Source organism: Capricornis sumatraensis, chromosome 1 (genome assembly GCF_032405125.1).
Source record: "Capricornis sumatraensis isolate serow.1 chromosome 1, serow.2, whole genome shotgun sequence".
In the NCBI taxonomy this organism is placed as follows: domain Eukaryota; kingdom Metazoa; phylum Chordata; class Mammalia; order Artiodactyla; family Bovidae; genus Capricornis; species Capricornis sumatraensis.
This window is the reverse complement of record NC_091069.1, coordinates 151,916,006-151,936,030: the sequence shown is the minus strand read 5'-3', so window position 1 is coordinate 151,936,030 and position 20,025 is coordinate 151,916,006. Positions and strand designations below refer to the sequence as shown.

Here is a 20,025-nt window from a genome sequence, read left to right as displayed (position 1 = left end):
TAATAAATTTTATGGCACCACCAAAATAATTCACCATGGGTTCATACCAGAAAAGCCTTGTTTGATAATAGATGCCCATTTCACCTGTTTTGATAAAGATAACATCTTTCCAAGGTTCTGTTTTTTCTATTGGATTCAGTGTTTCCATGGTCTTCCTGGCCTCACCAAACAATAGATAAACTGTCTCCAAAGTTATCTTTTCTTGGAAATACAATAAAAGAAACTCAATATTCCAATATAAAGCACAATTTTTTTTTCCAATGTATTGCATAATGCACTGAGACCAAAATCTAACTTTTACTTAGTTAATTCTTAATTATATCTAGAAGGATTCTGCAAAATAGCTTATGGCCCTTTGGCATGAGTCAAAGGTATGCACTGTCCAAGACTTATTGCAAAAGGCTTGTTGATAAGAAGTGGATTTAATTAGAAAGACAGCTGCTAATAGGGTAAATTAGGAGGTTATCTGGAACAGATGCAAGATAATATTTAGACTTTATAATTTATTTTTCCTAAATTTCCATATTTTCCATTATAATTTCCATCTCAAAACCAAAGACTACCATCAAATCCTAATTTCCTAACTACTCCTGTTATTTCCTCAACATTTTACTTTCCCAGGACACAACACTCTCTGTCACATACCTGTCTTGTCTGAAGCACTATGCTGTGAATATCAGCATTTAGTCACATTCCAGTCTAGGTTGTTCCATTTTCATTATTTTGCTTTTGTTTGCACTAGTCATATTTTAGCAGCTAACTAGTGAATTGCTCAGGGTGAGAGCTGACTGTCATCATCCCCCACGTACTCCACGATCAGGGTCAGTAGATCCGTGGATGTAACAGCTGACTGTCCAGAGTCTGCTGGGAGTTTGCTGGGCAAGTCTCCCAGTTAACACAGTAAACTCTCTTTGCCTAGGGTGGAAATCTCTAGTAGAAAAAAAAAAATTATTCAACTGGCTTACAGTGTTGACTCTGCCCTATTTCTCAGACCAGCTTATGGCTTACATCTGCTGTTGTGGCTTAATTATTAATAGTGCTCCCGTTTCTATCAAAAGTGTCCCAGTTTAGTTGAAAAGTTATAGCTTAGTACACATGTGGGTGAAAGCCTTGACCTCATAGCATCATCCCCCAGTCTTTCATTGCCTGATTCCAAGCTAATAGTTCTGCCTTTTCTCTACCACTAGGGATACTCCTCAAGAAGAAGATATCCCCCCAGACTGGCATTCATTTCATTTATCAGGCTGAGTGCATAGTAGCTGCTCACCAAATGCTGGATTGGAAGTTCTCACCAACCCATGAGCTTATACTGTAATGTCATTGGGGAGCTACAATGTGTTGGGCCGAGGGCTTTACAGCAAGGGTCATTGACTCCTCACTGCAGCCCCTTGATGCAGGTACTATTAGCATCCTCTTCTTCCCATTGAAGAGTAAATCCCTGAGAAGTGAAGAAAGCTACGTGTGGCAGGCTGGCTCCAGAAAGCATTTGACTACCATGCCGTACTGTCTTCCCCCACGGCATTTAAGTATTCTGTGACTTTTGAACTCTATGTACAAACTCATCTCCTGGGAATTATTCCTGACCCCTCACCCCCACATGATGATGCTGACTAGAATATTTGGAAAGAAAGAAGACACCTTGCTGATTTGATGGCCCTGGCTTCCATCTGATAGTGAATGTGACCTAGCTTTGTTATTTGAAAGGACAATATCCAAGTAAAGTTGTGATTATTCAGTCACATTTCCTGTAGAGATGATACTAGCGAAGTGATGAATTCACTGGAAAGTGTGTGTGTGCAGGCTGTCTATCAGGGGCAAGTCCTTGCCAAACATTAAATGAGTTCACAGACAACACCCTACACTAAATTTCTCTGTGGGGTGCACCTATAAAGCACAGGCAAGGAAAAAACTACTGGCGATGAAGTCAGCAATGTTAATGTCTAACAGGTCTCGAAACTGGGAAAGGATGCGTGCTGGCTGCGGTGGCAAATGGTACGAGAAATGGTTTAAGTATTTGTTTCCAGGGTCAGCGTGAGAATTTGTCAGAGCTTGCAAGTGAGGCAGGGTTAGCCTGGGATGGGAGCTGAATGAGCAGCCCCAGACAGAAAGCTGTGGCGACAGGAAATGCAGGACTGCCTGGTCCGTCCAGGCCGTGGTGGGAATTGGGGGTGGAGGGGGAGGGGAGACCTGGCTTTCCAGGCATGTGACCAGTGGACTCAGAGGAGCCCTGCACTGAAGGTTAGTGCTTTGCTGTCATGGAAATTTTAGTAGGTTTACCTTTTGTTTGATTTTATCAGTCAGGTGGGATGGGACAATGGAATGTGTGCCCAGGGCTTGGTGCCTGGGCTCTTCTCTTGCCTCCCACTCCCTCTCCTAATTTGGTTCTCAGCTGCCTGGTCCCCCTGCAGCCCTGCCTCTTCCTAACTCCACTTAGCAACTACTTCTGCCTCCGCCTTCTTCGGGCACTTGGGTGTAGATGTGAGGCCTGGTGGACACCCTCTCTTGGTGACATCTGGCAGGGCGGGCTGGCAACAGTCCTGGCTGGCAGTGCCACAGTACGTCAGCAGGTGCTTTCACTTCTGTCAGCTTCTTTCCTACCCTCATTCAGGTACATGGTCTGTCCGAGGACTGAGGTCACAGTCCCTTGGGGTCTGTGGGTTCCAATGGCAGCCCTTCAGGAAGGGGAGATTGGCTTTCTTGCCCTGGGGGCTGAGTCGGGGCGGGGGGGGGGGGGGGGGGCGGGTAGTAAGGTGCTCTGATGGCGAGGCTGCCTCTGGTTGGAAAGGATCCCAGGCAGTCAAGAGAGAGGGGATAGGGGAGGTGAGGGTCTGCCCTCCTTTGCAGAGCAACATTAAATAACCAATAAATACCATGAACGGTCGAGGCAGAGTATATGAAAGAAAGGAAATGTTTTATATTTCGGTGTGTTTAATGTCTTTAACAGGGAGTCCTACCTTTTGATTTTGCATTGAATGGGGCCATAAAGTATATAGTCAACTCTGGGCAAAGTATGTATTTTCAATAGCTTTGCCTCCCCAAACTCACAGGAAAACTGGCAGAAAAAGTTTCCAGGAATGTCTTCCATGTTGAAGTATGTCTTTGAAATGCTCCTCTGTTTGGAAAAAGGGTGCATCTTTACATCCAGACAAAAACCTGAAGAGTGAAGGAGCGTGGTGGAGCCTTTGGGGTCCACATTTCAGTGTTTAGGAAAAGCTCTCTTTCTCCCTCAGACCTCTTCCTTCCACCTACTCCTTCTCCACACCCTCTCTTCCCATCAAAGCATCTCCTCTCTTATTTAGAGGCTTCACTCTGCAGCACGGAGATGAGGGGCTGCTGCTCGCTGCTGCTAGCATTTCTGAACAATTCCTCGTGTAACACACATGTCAACATGAGCTGTCAGCCCCCTTCTATGGTCTTTAACCGAACATTATAGAATCCCACCAACTGGTGTTCCTAGTCGTTTTGCCTTGGTAGTTGCTCTGTGGTCCAGAGTGGCTGAGCCTTTTATGGATCATTTAACCATCACCATTGTGCCCCCTGCTTGTGTGCCAAGGCCCTTGGACTGTCTCTTCAGGGCCAAAAGAAGCCAGAACTTCCTCAGAGCACCAAGGCATAGCAGAATGTTTTGTCAAAGTGGGTATTGGTTCATTTTCCAACTGATTCCCAACATTTAACGGGAATAATTACTGAACAGTAATTAGTAGAATTTGCTTTAAAATTTGGCTTAGATTGTTTTTCAGGTGAAGGAAAGATAAGGATTATTATTACACACAAAGTCATATGCTTTTTATAGCAAAGAACTTCAAAGGAAAAAGTCAGTTCTACAGATAGGTTCATCAAAGACAAATTCAGCAATTGGAAGTTTACCAGCTTTTCAAAAGATGATTTGCTTTTGCTGATAGCTATTCCCCAGACTTATAATTGCTTTTCCTTTCTTCCCCCAAAGCAGGAACTTTCATCTTTACTCTAGCCCCAGGCAATAAAGGGATAGAGAAATAGATTCATTCATTTGCTCAGAAAATGTTTGCTGTGCAATTGCTATGTTTCTAGGTACAAAAATGAGCAGTGTTGTAGCCACACGTTCCGGGAAACAAACTCACTCAGAAGGACAATGCAGATAGTGGAGTGCAGTTTATTATACCGGTGGGCCCAAGGCAGAGTCTCCTCTTAACCAAGGACCCCGACCAGCATTTGTGAACATCTTTTATACCCCATGTGTACGTGTCTGAACCCACCACCCCAAATTCCTTGAGACTTACATAAACCAAGGAAAATACAATCCCAATAACCCCATTATTCACGTGCTATGTGCTCATGTGCTCAAACAGTCAAACAATTAGCCAATACTCAATAAACCTAAGGTTACACTTCGATTGATACAGAAAAATTTATGGCCTGTCTGGAGGAAGGGGTGATTAGTGTATGTTTTCTCTTAGGCGATGAGTAACCTAGATATAATAATCTTCAAGGTTCCCCTGTCTGGAGGGGTCTTATTCTTCTGTTGCTGTTTTCATAGGCACTAGACACAGAGTTCAGAGTCCATTGGAAAGGTGACCAAGCATGATCAGCATGAACAGGCCTAAGAGGGAGTCCAGGCCCTATGAATTTCTTCTTCAAAAGTATAAACTGAGTCTGGGCCAGATCCCATGTGATCCTCAGCCCATGTCTTCTTACAGAGGCTTTGCAGCAGTGGTGGTTTAGTCGCTGTCACGTCTGACTCTTAACAGAGGCTTAGAAATACTCTAAAAGATGGACGACTTCTATCTGTGATGATTCATATTTCTATAGATGTTCATTTTTATGGGCTTCTCTGGTGGCTCAGATAGTAAAGAATCTGCCTGCAGTGCAGGAGACACAGGTTCAGTTCCTGGGTTGAGAAGATCCCTTGGAGAAAGGAATGGCGACCCACTCTAGTATTCTTGCCTGGGAAATCCCATGGATAGAGGAGACTGGTAGGCTACAGTCCATGGGGTCCCAAAGAGTCAAACACAACTGAGCAACTAACACACACAAGGGCAAGGTGCTAGTAATGTACTTAGTGACTTATTAAAAATAACTAAACTTCTGTGTTCATAATCTCAGTAAGCATAGTAAATTTAAAGCAGTACTGACATTACTTGTAAGTACTGTCTTCTATGTGGATTTCTGGTTTCCATGAGGCTTTGCAAAGCTGTGACTTAGCGTGTGCCCAAGAAGACACCATATTAAGTTGCTTCAGTCATGTCCGACTCTGCAACCCCTTGGAATGTAGCCCGCCAGGCTCTTCTGTCCATGGGATTCTCCAGGGGAGAATACTGCAGTGGGTTGCCATTTCCTTCTCCAGGGGATCTTCCTGACCCTGGGATCAAATCTGAGTCTCTTTTGTCTCCTGCAGAATTTCCCCAATGTTCCAGAAAAAAAAGTCCCACTAGAGTTTTTCCAGAAGGGACGCTGAACTTCCTGAAAGGACATCAGTGATATTCCTGAGTTGGTCAAGACTATTAATGGCCACTGCTATAGCTTGTTACCATGTAATTACTTTCAGTTTAGTTGCTGTCGTGTCTGACTCTTTGTGACCCCATGAATCACAGCACGCTAGGCCTCCCTGTCCATCACCAACTCCCGGAGTTCACTCAGACTCACGTCCATAGAGTCAGTGATGCCATCCAGCCATCTCATCCTCTGTCTTCCCCTTCTCCTCCTGCCCCCAATCCCTCCCAGCATCAAGGGCTTACTTAATAATCACGAGTGTGTTTTGTGGCCAGCTTCCTTCACATTACTCTTTGGAAGGATACATCTGTTACATCAGTGATATTTGAGCTTCTCATTTTCTAGTATCCAGGCTTCAGGATGGATATGGACTTTGGCTCATATGCAAATCATTTGTACCCCATTGCTGAAAGCAGTGTGCTGCTGTGGTGTCAATTTGCTATTGTTATTTTGTCCCAGGAAAGTGAGGATGGGTGGGGATATAAGAAAGGTTAGTAACAGAACTGAAATTTACAGCTGTTGATAGTTGCCTTACAAGGGCTCAGTAGACAAGTAGCATTTTACTATCTTTTTACCCTCTACCCTCTCATCAAACTACACCCCTTTTCCAATGAGACTGCTCTCTTCCAGCCCCGCTTCAAGGACCAATAGGTGAGGGAACAGTGTCTGCAGAGGCCCCCCTGAAGCTCAGTTTGCTTCCTCCCAGCATGAGCACACTTAAGATTGCTTTGTTTCTGATCAGCCTAGTGCTTGAGTGGAACTCTCTGCCTGAACTTAAAACACAGGGAGGCTTTTCAAGGGTATTTTTCAAGTAGACATTGCTCAGTGTTGATGAAAGAAGGCATGGGAGCTGTCTGCCAAATGTTAAAAGCTGAAGGGAATACTTAAATTTAGGTTGTACCCACCCAGGTCAGATTACAGCTAAGTGTGGCATGTAGACGCTTGCAGATGTGGAGAAAAACTGATAATATTTCTTTATGGAGAGTTCCATGACTGTAGATTTTTTTTTTCCAGGTTTTGTGGATGATGTTATTCTTAATAGGAGTCTTAGGATGTGCCACATTGATTTCTTATAAAATAGTTACTTTGTTTCATCAAATTCTAAATTACTTTTAACCATAAATGATAGCACTATTTTATATAAATTTAATAAAGAATGAAGCAGCTGATTAATGACACTCTTTGGCATCCCTTGAGGCTTATGAAGGAGCTTCCTTTTACCAGGATACATAAAGGTTGCATGATTTACTTTTTGTAAAAAGAGATGATTATGTTTTTTAATAAATCCTTTGTTAGAATAGCTTTAAAGAAAAGTTACAAATGTAATAGAATTTCTGTGTACTTGACATCCAATTTCTCCTATTCTTCACATATTGTATTAGTATGGTGCATTTGTCACAACTAATCAACCAATATTGATACGTTATTAGCGTAAGTCCACCCATGATCTGATCTCCTTTGTTTCAACCAAAGACCTTGCTCCGTTCCAAGGTCCCATGCAGGATATCACACTATGTCTAGTCAAGTCTCCCATAGGCTCAGTCTCCCAGGCTTTCCTTGGCTTTGATGACCTTAATGGTTTAGAGGAGTTGTGGTTAGGTGTTTTGTAGAATCTTTCAATGTAGTTTCGTCTAATGTTTTTTCTCATGTTTAGACTGGGTCTTGGGGGAGAAAGATCTATTATTTAAAAAAAAAAAAGGAAAATAAGCAAGAGAAAAGTTAAATTCCTGCTAAATTTTCTTCACCTTGGGAGTCCAACTCTTCTGCCTCACCCTTCAACTCAGAGTTATCTGTAGCTTTGTTTTTCCACTACAGGACTCCATGCCAGCATCAATAGTGATAAGATTGTGCTTTGTGAACACTGCTCCCCTGGCTTTCCTTATGAATTACTGACCCTCTTCTGCCATTTGGGAAGTTGTTACTTTCTTGACTTTCCTGCAAGGTGTCAGGCAGTGACAGCAAGGACCCAACTGTCCCTGGTCAATGTCCCATGCCACTGACTGTATAATGCATTTGAGAGATTTTAAAAGCAGAGGAGTGGAGGAGAGGATTATGTCTTAGAACGAATGAAATGCAGTATTCTGAACTTATAATATGCCTGCAAAAACTGTTGAATTTGGTCAAATTGCCATTTGGGGTTCAGATACCATCTCTAAGTCAAATTTAAACCTGTCAACTCCCACTTGCTAGATTAGGAAGAAATGGAATATATTTTCCTCAGGACTCTATTGCTGCTCCCACAGGTTTCAGAATCCCAAGGAGCTAGTATAGTCTCACTGGTGGCCTACCCATCACCCACATGCCATGTGGCTTCATTCCATTTATGGCCTCCTCGCCTGTAGTAAGCCCTGCGGGGGCTGCTCTCCCACTGGCATGTCAGGCATCTGCAGGCCAAAACCTCCACATGGGTGGGCACAGCTGCCCAGAGGAGACCCCTCTGTGAACAGGCCTCTGGCTCAGTGCCTCAGATACTCCTTGGTGGGTTTCCAGGGCAGCAGCTCAAGGGTCTCATTCTCCAGGCAGAAGCATTCCTAAGACTCCATCTCCCTCAGGGGAGCAAGAGAAGATTTCGGCCTCCAGTGGGGATGCAGAGGAAGTTGTCTCTCCCCATCTCTGGGGATGAAATGAGGATTAAGCCTTGGTGTTCTTTTTACACCTCCAAACCACATTAGAAACAATCTGCCTCTCTTTGATTTGCTAATCAAAAATTTAGTTACTGATGAAAGGTGTTTATGGACTGTCTCTAAACAGCCTCAGAGTTACTTGGAAATTCACATTGATCTTGAAACTTCTCTCTGGGCCTTGAAGAATGCCTGAGATGATGTCTACCTTTCCTCAGTGGTTCCCAAGGGACCCAGATCTTTAAAGCACATTGGTGACAGCAGCATGGTCCTGGGCCTCTCCTGCCAGAGTAAAGACTGCTTGCCCTCCATGGATCAGGACTCTCACAGGATGCTCGCCAGCCAGCTGCCACTAGCTTAGAGAGAAGGTGGCTCTCTGTGCCTTATGATTTCAGGCACAGAAAAGGAGTTAGTAAGGGCACTGGGCTGAAAGATTCCCCCATTGGTTGTTGACGCCATGTGTATATTTAGTAGAGGACACACATGTGTCTTTTATGTAATTAGAACAGGTCATGAGTGGGGGTACTGTGTTAATATGAATTCACTCATGCTAAGTTGTAAATAGTTGCTTTGTGATCCTCTCTAAGAACAAATGAAAATAAGATTGATGAGGACAAGCACATTCGCTAAAGACATCTTGAAGCGGGACATGGACATAGAAGTTTGTGTCTGGGGTCTTCATGAGCAAGTTTGTTCTAACTCACAATTCTTGTAAGGTTGGTTTTAGATGTAAATGTGCTAGTAATCCTTCTAATCCACTGGCTTATTTTATATATTCCTACATCACTGGAGTAAAAGAACATGAAATATAGTTGGTTACATCATTCTTTGTTTATTTACCTAATCCATGTCTCAGGTACTGAGTAAAAATACTGAAGCAGGTTATAAAAATAAAATCATGGTGTAATACTTAAAAATATTTAGTAATAAAAGGGACAATAATGAGGGTTGAATGTTCTGATAAGGCTCAGGAGAGTTAATCAACAGAAATGTATGTTTGGCGTCCTGCGTATTTAAAAAAAAGTAGTTCAGATATTTTATGATGATATATTTTATCATATTGAAGAGGTATTCCATTGAATCCATATTAATCAAGAATTGATGTCAACTTTTGTCAAATGTCTTTTCAGCACTTATGGAAACTGATGCTTTTTTTCTCTTTCCATTACATTCTTGGAATAAACTACACTTGGCTGTCACTTATTATCGAATTATATGCTGCCAGCTTCAGCTTGTCAACATATTTTATAGGATTTTTTTGCATTAGTATTTGTGAGCAAGTATTGTTAAAGAAAAACTATTCAGTGACGCTTGTTAAAGATGTTAAGGAAGACTTAATTGACAGGGGAGGGGGCTCTCATGACAGGTGTAGGGACCACCACAGTGGGGTCTTGTAGTGAGGGAGAGAGGTTGGGCTCAACTCCGAATATAACAGGGTCAGCATAGGAATTCTAGCTACAGAGCTTCCTGGGTGGGACTAGTGATAAAGAACCTGCCTGCCAATGCAGAAGATGTAAAGAGACCTAGATTCTATCCCTGGGTCAGGAAGATCCCCTGGAGGAGGGCATGGCAATTCCCTCCAGTATTATTGCCTGAAAAATCCCATGGACAGAAGGAACCTGGCGGACTACAGTCTATGGGATCACAAAGGGTCAGATGCAACTGAAGTAACAGCGTGTACACATTCTAGCTACTAAGCAGAGTGGGAGGAAATGGACAGAAAATTACTAAAAGGAAGCATGAGCAGTCAGGAAGGATTCTGGCTCAACTGACCTACCAGGGTTCTTGATGAAGGCAGGCCAGGGTGCCCAGATATCATCTATAAGATGGTAGAGGATGAAGAATTTGGATCCCAAGTGTGATAAGCCATGGAAGATGGGGCATTCTGGCTAAACTATCTCAGGATTCCTGCTCAAATTGGACAATGTAGAAATGAACACAGAAGTCCAAAAGTCAGAGCCTAGTTGAGCAAGAGCTCACAAGAGTCTGATTAGAGTTTAGTCGAGCAAGAGAATCTTTGCCAGGATAGTGTGTAGTCATATTTTTTGTGAAATTTTTGCATTTTAAAACTTTTCCTTGTTTTAAAAACTTAGTTTTGAACTTCTTGCTTTTAAAATATGTTCTCAGAACTCTTTGGACACAAAATTCACCTTTTAAGAAATCATCATCATGATTTGTTTTTGTTTAGTCGCTAAGTCTTGTCTGACTCTTTTGTGACCCCATGGACTATAGCACGCCAGGCTTCTCTGACCATGGAATTTTCCAGGCAAGAATACTGGAATGGTTGCCATTTCTTTCTCCAGGGGATCGTCCCAGACCAGGGGTCGAACCTGTGTCTCCTGCATTGGCAGGCAGATTCTTTGCCACTGAGCCACCTGGAAAGCCCACCATCATCATAAAAGCTAACATTAAATTTGTGTGCATAAACATAACTAAAAACTTTATGAGCCCAGGTACTATGATTTTTCCCATTTTGCTCATGATGAACTGGGTGCACTGATGTTAAATATTTTTCCTTGTGCTAGCAACTAGCTGAGCAGGATTTGATTGCAGGCTCTAGGGTCCATGCTGTTATGCTCAAAAATTTAGTTTGTCATGAAACCGAATTGTTTACCAAAAAAGAGGTAGGGGTAAATACACTTTTGTTCAGGTCCATTACCTGATTTCCTTTAGGATCATCCTGGTTTATTTTATGTTCCTTCTGTGGAAACTTGCATGGCAGGAAAAAACTTACTACAACAGCATTCTAAAGCAGTGTGGCTTGCAGTGCAGATGTCCCTAAATAAAAATGTGAGAATTAGGATGTTTTAAGTAGAGTGATTATGGAAGGGGTGTTTGCATTACCAAAAAATCTAGGACTTTATAAAAGATTTCAATAATAGATTTCCTTAAGCAGGAAGCTGTCCTTATCCTCTACCACACGGCATTCAAAATATGAAACAAATTAGATTTAATTAGTCTGCAGCATGGTATAGGCTTAAAAATCATTAGGAATGGAAAGTTTGTCAAGTTAACTGCATTCTATACAAATTAAAATTTCTTAATAATGTGTATTCTCTAAATAAGGAAGTAGTTGACTTGGGGCATGTGTTGCCAAATTTTCTGATCAGGGTACAGTGTATGTATTTCCAGACTGCTGCAGATCCACAAAGAACTTCATAGTGAGGAATAGAAATAGAAATCTTGTTTTCCAGTTGTTCTGTTTTTCCATGTCTGTGTTCCCAACTGATTGCAAAGACTGCTGAAATACATGGATTTGGAAATTTCTTATGAGCAGTGAGAGCCAGCCTATGCATCCAAGTCCCCACATCTGTTCTAATTTGTAACTGGCTGTGACAGCCTACGCTTTATGCAGAATGACTGTGATCATAACCAAAATTACTTTTAAACTGCTCATGTAACCATATGGCTTTTCTGCATGTTGTTTTTCTAGTATTTCAGGTCTTTTTTTAAAACGACCGAGGCATAGTTGAACTAACATGTATCAAGGAAGGAAATTAAAGGCTAACTCTAACAGACTCTGTCACATTGAGAACAATTTAAGAAAAATAGGATTTAGCTTTTTTTTTTCCCTAGAAGTGAGTTCAGAGACTTATTAAAAGGACATCTTGTGGACAAGATTAAGAGAGCTACATAATTTGCAGGGCCAAGTACAAAATAAAAACACAGGGGCCATGGTTCAAAAATCAGAAAAAAAATATCATTAAAGGTACTAAAATATAAAGTTTTTTTCCTTTCTTCCAGTTTCTCTCTCTACTTGTTATGACGCTATTTTATTTGCTACTTCAGGTCATTTAAGTCAAGAAAAATTAAGCGTTTAAATTATTAGCCTTTCTTTATATAATGCAAAGCTAGTTTTAAAGGCAGATGTAAGAGCCTTTAGGCTTCCCAGGTGGTATTAGTGGTAAGGAACCTGTCTGCCAGTGCAAAAGTCATGAGACACGAGTTCAATCCCTGGGTCAGGAAGGTCCCCTGGAGGAGGGCATGGCAACCCACTCCAATATTCTTGCCTGGAGAATCCCATGAACAGAGGAGCCTGGCAGGCTACAGTCCATGGGGTTGCAAAGAGTCAGCCATGACTGAAGTGACCTAGCATGCACACATGTGAGAACCTTTAGCTCCTAAGCAGAATCACTGAAGTGCCACAATATGCATTTTGTAATTCCTGTATGCATGTGTACTTATTCTTGCCACACTAATGGAAATGCACAGAGCTCAACTTTTGACACATGAGCATTTTACTAATACTCTCTGCCTTTCACTTACTGCTGAGTGAAGGAGAACTGAGAAGAGGAGGAAGCAGAGGTTTCTCTAGCTTTTCCTTTCCTTCTGTCTTCTAACTTTCATTGTCAGTGGCTGGTTAATACAGGGAAGGAACATGAATAAGTAAGCACATAATAGGATTCTTTGGTCATTTTTGTTCTTAAAATGTCGTTCCCTTCTTTCTGCATTTGAAGCAAGTTCTGGTTCAAATGGACAGGGTAACCTCACAAGGCTGTGAGTGTCCCTTCCACAGTCCCTTACTGAGTCATAGTTGTAACCTTATTTGGCCTTTGACTCTCAATGGACTCCCACATGTCATGGGCCCTTTGGAATGCTAATGGTCACCTAGAATGCTCTGTGTGGATAGAAAGAAGTGCAGACAGGCATTATTGTTTGTCTTCTCTGCTCACTCTCTATTATCCTCATTGGACGACTTAAGAAAGATGAATTCAAAGATAAAAGTATTAAGAATTTCAAGATGGTGAAAGCAGGATTTTAAACCAAGCAAGGGACCCTTCTGAGCTTGGTTCCCTATGTGGCTGTACATGTTGCCCATGAGGCTGACCCAGCCCCAGTGACCTCATCTACAAACTGGGATGAGAATGGTACTTGTTCAGGTAGCATTGCCATGAGGAGTAATTAAATTGTGAATATAACAGCACCTAGAAAGTACTCAATACTCAGTAGTTTCTTAATACTCATATTGTGCACTATGGACCTTAGCCTGCCAGGCTCCTCTGTTCATGGGATTCTCCAGGCAAGAATACTGGAGTAGGTCGCCATGCCCTCCTCCAGGGGACCTTCCTGACCCAGGGATCAAACCCACGTCTCTTATGTCTTCTGCATTGGCAGGTGGGTTCTTTTGGCCGTGGTGGTTCCCATTTGGCAGTGGGCCTGGGAAGACCACTTATATTGCTGTATGTCACAAATAAAAATCAGGAAATGGTTTTTATATTCCTACTAGAAACTTTGACTTAGGTTGAACTTTCTTTATATAAGTTCCACTAAGCAAGATATGCTTTCAAACACATGAGACTCTGAAACCCTGCTCTATCTGTGAATGCTCGTTTATCTGTGTGGCAGTCTTTAGGCACCAATGTGATCGATGAGCAAAGCTCTGAGGTCAGTTCAAGAGGTTATCTGGTTAACCTATTTGCAGTGGTAATTACTGCAGCAGGTTATAGCAAATAGAACCATGTGAGACGTCCAGGAAAAAGACAAAGGCTTTAGTTATTGAATGTGATTGAATGCCAGGTTGTCTCTGGCTGAAAATGAGGTCAGCCCCATAAAGCCTTGGGCAGAGAAGGTCTCTGTTCCAAACACATGGAGAAGGAGATATTTGAGTGAAAACAAACAAAGACGTGAGCTCTGTCTGAGCAAGTAGGAGTGAACTGTGATTGACGATAGCATCCAGATGAAGTTCAGTGTAGAATGAGTTCCAGGATCCAAAGTTACTGAAGAACTATTGTAGATAATACCCATCAATCAATCAATTAATCCAATAGAGCTGCTTAATAAATGCTATATTTTTAATGCCTGAAGTGTATTTGGCTTATGCATACACTGTATAAACCAACCATTCATCTTAGAAACGTTAATTTAAAAAATTATTTGATAAATTTTCAGCCCTTGATTGAGTTAGCACTTATTTATAGTCTAAATATCATTTTACTTCAAACCCAATTTTTTTACTGTCCACACTTTTCAGTGTTTAAAAAAAAATTGTTCAAATGTAGTTGGTTTACAATGTTGTGTTTAATTTCTGCTATACAGCAAAGTGACTCAATTATACATATATATTCTTTTTCATATTCTTTTCCATATGGTTTATCATAGGATATTGAATATAGTTCCCTGTACTATCTGGTAGGACCCTTTTGTTACTGTTCAATAAGTTTCAACAAATACACCTGTGTAACCTAAAATTATCAAGATACCAGCCCACAAATTTCCTACAACAAAACCTAAATATTTTAAAGAGATTCTCTATTTTCCATCAGTATATTTATGTGGAAATTATACCAACTTAAATTGTGACTTTGTTTTAAAGTTTTTCATGAAAATGATTAGATGTGATAACAGGTTGAAAAATTATGCAAACAGGATTAAAAAATAGGTAGGATATTCTGGAGAATATTCAGATATCCAGGAAATGAGCAGTTTCAAATCAGTCAACGGTTGAGACTCGTGTGTCCTGTGCAAGTATGATTTTCCTTCTCTGATTTTGAAGCACCATTCTGATCCTCTGTGAGGAGTAGGATTACAGATGAGACATGATCTGATTAAAAAAAAAGATCTTTGCAGAGAAAAGGACTATCAAAAATGTGGCATGAAATCTGTGTCCCTAGCATGATTCTTTTAAGACTTCTCCCCTGTTTATGTCCATGAGGTTTTGAAAATCTGGATTTAATTTTCACTTAAGAAACTTAATGGCCTGAACCATCGCAAGAAGTATGAACTTTCCGAATGCCTGAGCCCGCTCACCCGCTGGTTCTGTGGTTACAGTGACTAAGGCTGGGGAACACTGAGTCAGGAATGGGTGTGCTGTCATGAAGGCTGCTTGTTCACAAAGAATCTTACTGATAAATGATGTTACCATTTCCAGATGCTGAGCCTAAATATCTGATCGTCGTTCGGCCCGCTCCTCCCCCCAGTCAAAAGAAGTCATGCTCAGGTATTTTTGTTGATTCATTATTATTGCTAACTTTAAACCATGCCTTTTCATCTCTTTTCTACCCATGGAGACCACGCGTCTTGGGGATGCCTCAGGAAGGTAGGTTAGAAGACGTATGATGCCCAGCAGTCCCCTGAAAACAGATAACCCTGCTTGGGAAGTAGCATAGCCTGGTTGGGAGAGGCTCCTTGGGTCTTATCTGCCCCACCACATACAAACAGCAGAGGGTTGAGGCAAATTATTGAACCTCTCTATGCCCCTGTTCTGCCGCACGGTAGGGTCTGGGTGAGGATGAGATGAGTTCACAGCTACGTACGACAGGCCTGGCCCAGAGTAAGTGCTTATTTAGAGTTTAGCTCCTGTTGACTCCCTCTGTGTTGCAATGTGTGAACTAAAGCCTGCTCTTGTGTCTTTCAGATTTCTAGGTCAAAATGTGAGATGTAAACTTTGCTGAAGGAAACTTGACATTTCAAAAGCATAACTCATTTACATGTGTGTTGAATGAGTTGGGACTTGGATTTTATTTATGCCTCCAAACCAAATTTAGTCAGACACAGAAAACTAGACTTCTTTCATAAAACAGCAGTGTGACACCCATCTTTCCAGGGCTAGGGAGATGTGAAACAGGCAACTAGATACCATGTGTATAAAAAAGTAGAAATATTTCTATACAACTAAGGAAGACGTTGTCCCAATTTCACTGCTAAAATTTCTTCCCAGATCAAATAAGCAAGCCCTTGCTGTTAGGAAGGACTAATAAAGCTGTGAAAATGCTTTTAATATCTTATGTCACATCTTCCTAGTCTGTAGATAGAGTTGATCATGATGCTTTTCTTTTTCATGTTCTAATGTGAACTGTTCTCAAAATAATTATTCCCTAATCATATTTGCCTTTTATGGTACACTGGATGCCACACAGAAAGAAAGATCTTTCTCAAAGGGATAAGAAGCGTTGGGAGAATGTACAGATATTGAGCAAATGGGCCCTTGGCAGCTAAGTATTCTGTCTCCTCAGTATATTACCTATGCCTGATTACCAAAAACTGGTTGCTGCAAACCTCTCCCCTCGAGGCTTCTGTTGGTTTCCTCTTTTTTTTTTTTTTTTTTAAAGAGAAGCAATAAATGGTTAATTATTTTGAGAACTACAGATCCTTTTACTTGACCTCTTATAATATCCCAAGCACAAGGGAGATTTCAATCAGTACTTAAAACTTACTAGTGATCATTGTCTAAGAAGCTTTCCATACACTTGAAAGAAAAGTCCTCCAGTATTTGAAGACTCTATTTCAAAATATAATAAAGTCAGGAAGCATGAGTATGGTTCTGTGGGATTCTGGCTTCATAGTCACTGAACTTTTTCTTAGTATGGTTGTAAAACAAATATCCAAAAATAAGTAAGAAAAGTCAAGAGAGTGATTATAACTTAATGGCAGTTTATAACTTCATTTCATCTGTGGGCTTCTGTGACACTGGCCTTAGATTATTTTTCACTGTGTGATGACCAACTCAGGAAATAGTGTCATCCTGATCAGGCTATAATACCCCACCTTTCCTTTCAGGCAACGGATATAATTTTTGTTTTTGTAATCTGCATTGAAGAGTGATGTAATGAGTAATGGATTAGCTTCCATTCATTTTATATTTGTATCTGCCACATAATTTAAAAATGATTAAGTAATTAAAATTGAAGATCCAAACAGTGAACTTAGTCATATAAACTTTAGATTCCTTGAGGAAAGAAAAATGTAGTTTTTCTAAACGGCATTACTTTCATACATTGTGAGCTAAACTAATGTAATAAAAAGAAAACTAGAAAACTAGATTACAATTCAGGAGACTTGGATCTGAGTCTTAAGCGTGCTTTCATTGTGACCTTGGACAACCTTGAAATTATTCAAGACCTTCTTTTTCATCTATAAAAGGAGACAATTATATTACATGAGTGAAAATCAACTCAGGGATAGAAAAAACAACTTATCAGAATCACATTATCTCAGATTCTGACCTGCCCTCTTTGGGGACCAGACCTGAACCCTTTGAATCATAGTCAGATAAGGTACTATTACACGTAAACTGGAAAAATTTATAGAGAAGTATAATTGCATGTTTGCAACCAACTAAATAATAACCATCCTTGAAAATTATTCAAGATATCTTTAAAAAATTCATCTATGTCACAATGAAGTAACTTACTACCACTAGATTATGTATATTCTGGTCTCAGAGGGCTTTTCTGCCAGAATAACAATTAATACAACTCAAACCTAGCAGAAGTAATAGGCACTCCTCCTTTTCGCTGTCCTCCCGTTCCTAAAGTTTCAAATATTTTTGAAAAAGCAAATAATCTGCCCCTCACATATACTTGAAAAGAATCTAGAGTTGTTTATCAGAATCACACTTGGCATTGCCCAAATCTAATTAGTCTTGTTGGAATAACTACTACTTATATTATTCCTACTCTTCCAGAAATATTAAGAATGTGTATACATTTTCTGTTTCAATACTTACTGTAAAAAAAGGAAAAAAAAAAAGAGAGAGGTCATTGAAATGCTCTGGCAAGAGATTTTACACTTCCAAGTAGTTTAAAATATATATATATAGAGAGAGAGAGACTTCAACTTAAGTTGTTACTAAATGTGAAACAAATTCACAGTTTCAGGTTAAAAATAAGCATAACATTTTATCTTGTCTGTAAAAGAAAAGTAAGTGTATATATACCTATATGTGTATGTGTGTGTGTTTGTTTATTTCACTGGTAATAGCCAAGACCTCCATGTTCATCCTTGACCCACAAGAAAATAAAAACTAGGAATGGATATAGTTTATATGCATAGACACAAACATGTAAATCTCAAAAGGGTATTTCATTTGATTCTTGCTTAAATTCATGGGCAAAGCATTATTAATATTTGTGCACTGTATAAAAAGAAAAGGAACTTAATGCTTTCACATTCTTCAACATCTTGCTAAATTATCTTTGTATATTTTACCCAAATCATGAAAATATGCTAACTGTTACAAGAATTAACCTGTCTGTTCCCTTTGTAGGTAAAAAACGACCTCGCAAACCTCTCCAGCTGGTGGTTGGCACTCTGTCACCAAGCTCAGTCTTCCTGTCCTGGGGCTTCCTCATCAACCCCCACCATGATTGGACATTGCCAAGTCAGTGTCCCAATGACAGGTAATTCACCATTATGGAAAATTTTATTTTTCATCTGAAAATTGACACTTGCTCTCAACAGTGTCTGCACATGCTTTAGAAGGATGTGTAAATATCAGGGGCATCAGTATCTGCACATCAGCTATTTGCTGAAGAGTCTGTTCTTGGTTTGAGGAGAATGAAGACACAGTCATCAGAGCCCCTACCCTTCAGGAATTACCATCTACCTGAATGGAAAACACATGCACATACTTTTTTCTTTCCAAAGAAAAAAACGGAAGGCAAAATAAGCCAAATAATAAGTGGGGTTATCAGTGATAAGTATAATAAAAACTCAGAGGATAAGGTTGAAAGCAATTGGGAGAGACCGTTAAAAGTTGCAACATTTGATCCTTGATTTGAAAAAGCTGAATCTTTATTCTGCCAATTGATGAAGTGCTAAAAACACTAGTTCTCTCACTTTGGTCCCTAAACCAAGCAACATCAGCACCAGCATCATTTGGGAACTTATCAAAACTGGAAATTCTCAGATCTCCAGACTTAGTGAATCAGAAACTTCAAGGGTGGGGCCAAGTAATTTGTGTTTTAACAAGCCCTCCAGGAGATTCTGGTCCCCACCTAAGCTTAGGGATCACTGGCTTAGAAAATTGGGGAGAGGGACACATGGAGAAATGTAGGTCAAGGAAAAGCACCTTTGGAAATGAAGCCACCATCTTCTTTGGTAGAACAAAGTAAGAAAAACTTAAGTTTATTTTAAAATCACTGCCATTTATCCATCCAACACATAGAGTTGGCTTTGTCTATAGTTGTCACTGTACTAAATGCTGAACCATGATTCTAAATTGGGTATAAGGTGATATTTGCTTGTCATAAATATTCACTACAGTAGCTTTGAAAGTCAAAACTTTGCATCTGACAATCAAAATTTTCAAGCTTCAACCAAAAGGAACATTTATTTTAAAAGGTATTTTATTTTAAATACTCAAAGTGACTTTAAGATTTTTAAAAATTGTTTCATCCCTTCTTTAAAATAAACTTCTTTATTAAAATATAATTAAAACCCAGTAAAATGCACAGATCTTACATGTACAGTTTAGTCAGTTACAGAAAGTGTGTAACTTGGACTGTATAATCCATTAAAAATTTTTCTTTCATCACCCTAGAAAGTGCTAGAGAGTTGGTCTGCTCTAAAATTCCATGTAAACAAAATCATAAGTATGTTCTCTTTCTGTGTCTATCCTATTTATTCAGCATGTTTTTTGAGATTCATTCATGACATTGTAAGTAACGATAGTTCATTCCTTTTTTGTTTCTGAGTATTATTCCATTATGTGAGTATTTCAGAATTTTTTGATCCATTTTTCTTGCTGGTAGACACCTGAATTGTGTCTTGTTTTTGGTTATTTTGAAGATAAATTTTATAAACATTTTTGTATAAGATTCTTGTAGACATACCTTTTAATTTAGCTTAGATAAATACCTCTGGAGAAGGAAATGGCAACCCACTCCAGTACTTTTGCCTGAAGAATCCCATGGACGGAGGAGCCTGGTGGGTTACCCTTGGGGTCGCAGAGTCGGATGTGACTAAGAGACTAACACTACACTGCTAACACTAGATAAATACCTAAAAGTAGAATCGCTATGTCACAGGGAAGATGTGCATTTTTTTGGCCTAATTTTCCATTTAAATTCCCACAGGCAGTGTATGAGAGTTCTCGTTGTGCCACATCCTCACCAGCATTCCATGCTGCCAATATTTTTCAATTTAGGTCCTAGTGCAGTTATTGGAGAAGGCGATGGCACCCCACTCCAGTACTCTTGCCTGGAAAATCCCATGG

At 40.2% G+C, this 20,025-nt stretch overlaps 1 protein-coding gene across 1 annotated transcript in view; it reads left to right on the top strand.

The window, feature by feature from the left end:
• Positions 1 to 20,025, top strand: part of ABI3BP (ABI family member 3 binding protein) — a 281,220-nt gene that overhangs the window by 89,800 nt on the left and 171,395 nt on the right. Inside the window, 2 exon segments of the mRNA XM_068984735.1 lie at positions 14,959 to 15,027; positions 18,076 to 18,208. Of these exon segments, the coding sequence (XP_068840836.1) occupies positions 14,959 to 15,027; positions 18,076 to 18,208 (202 nt within the window).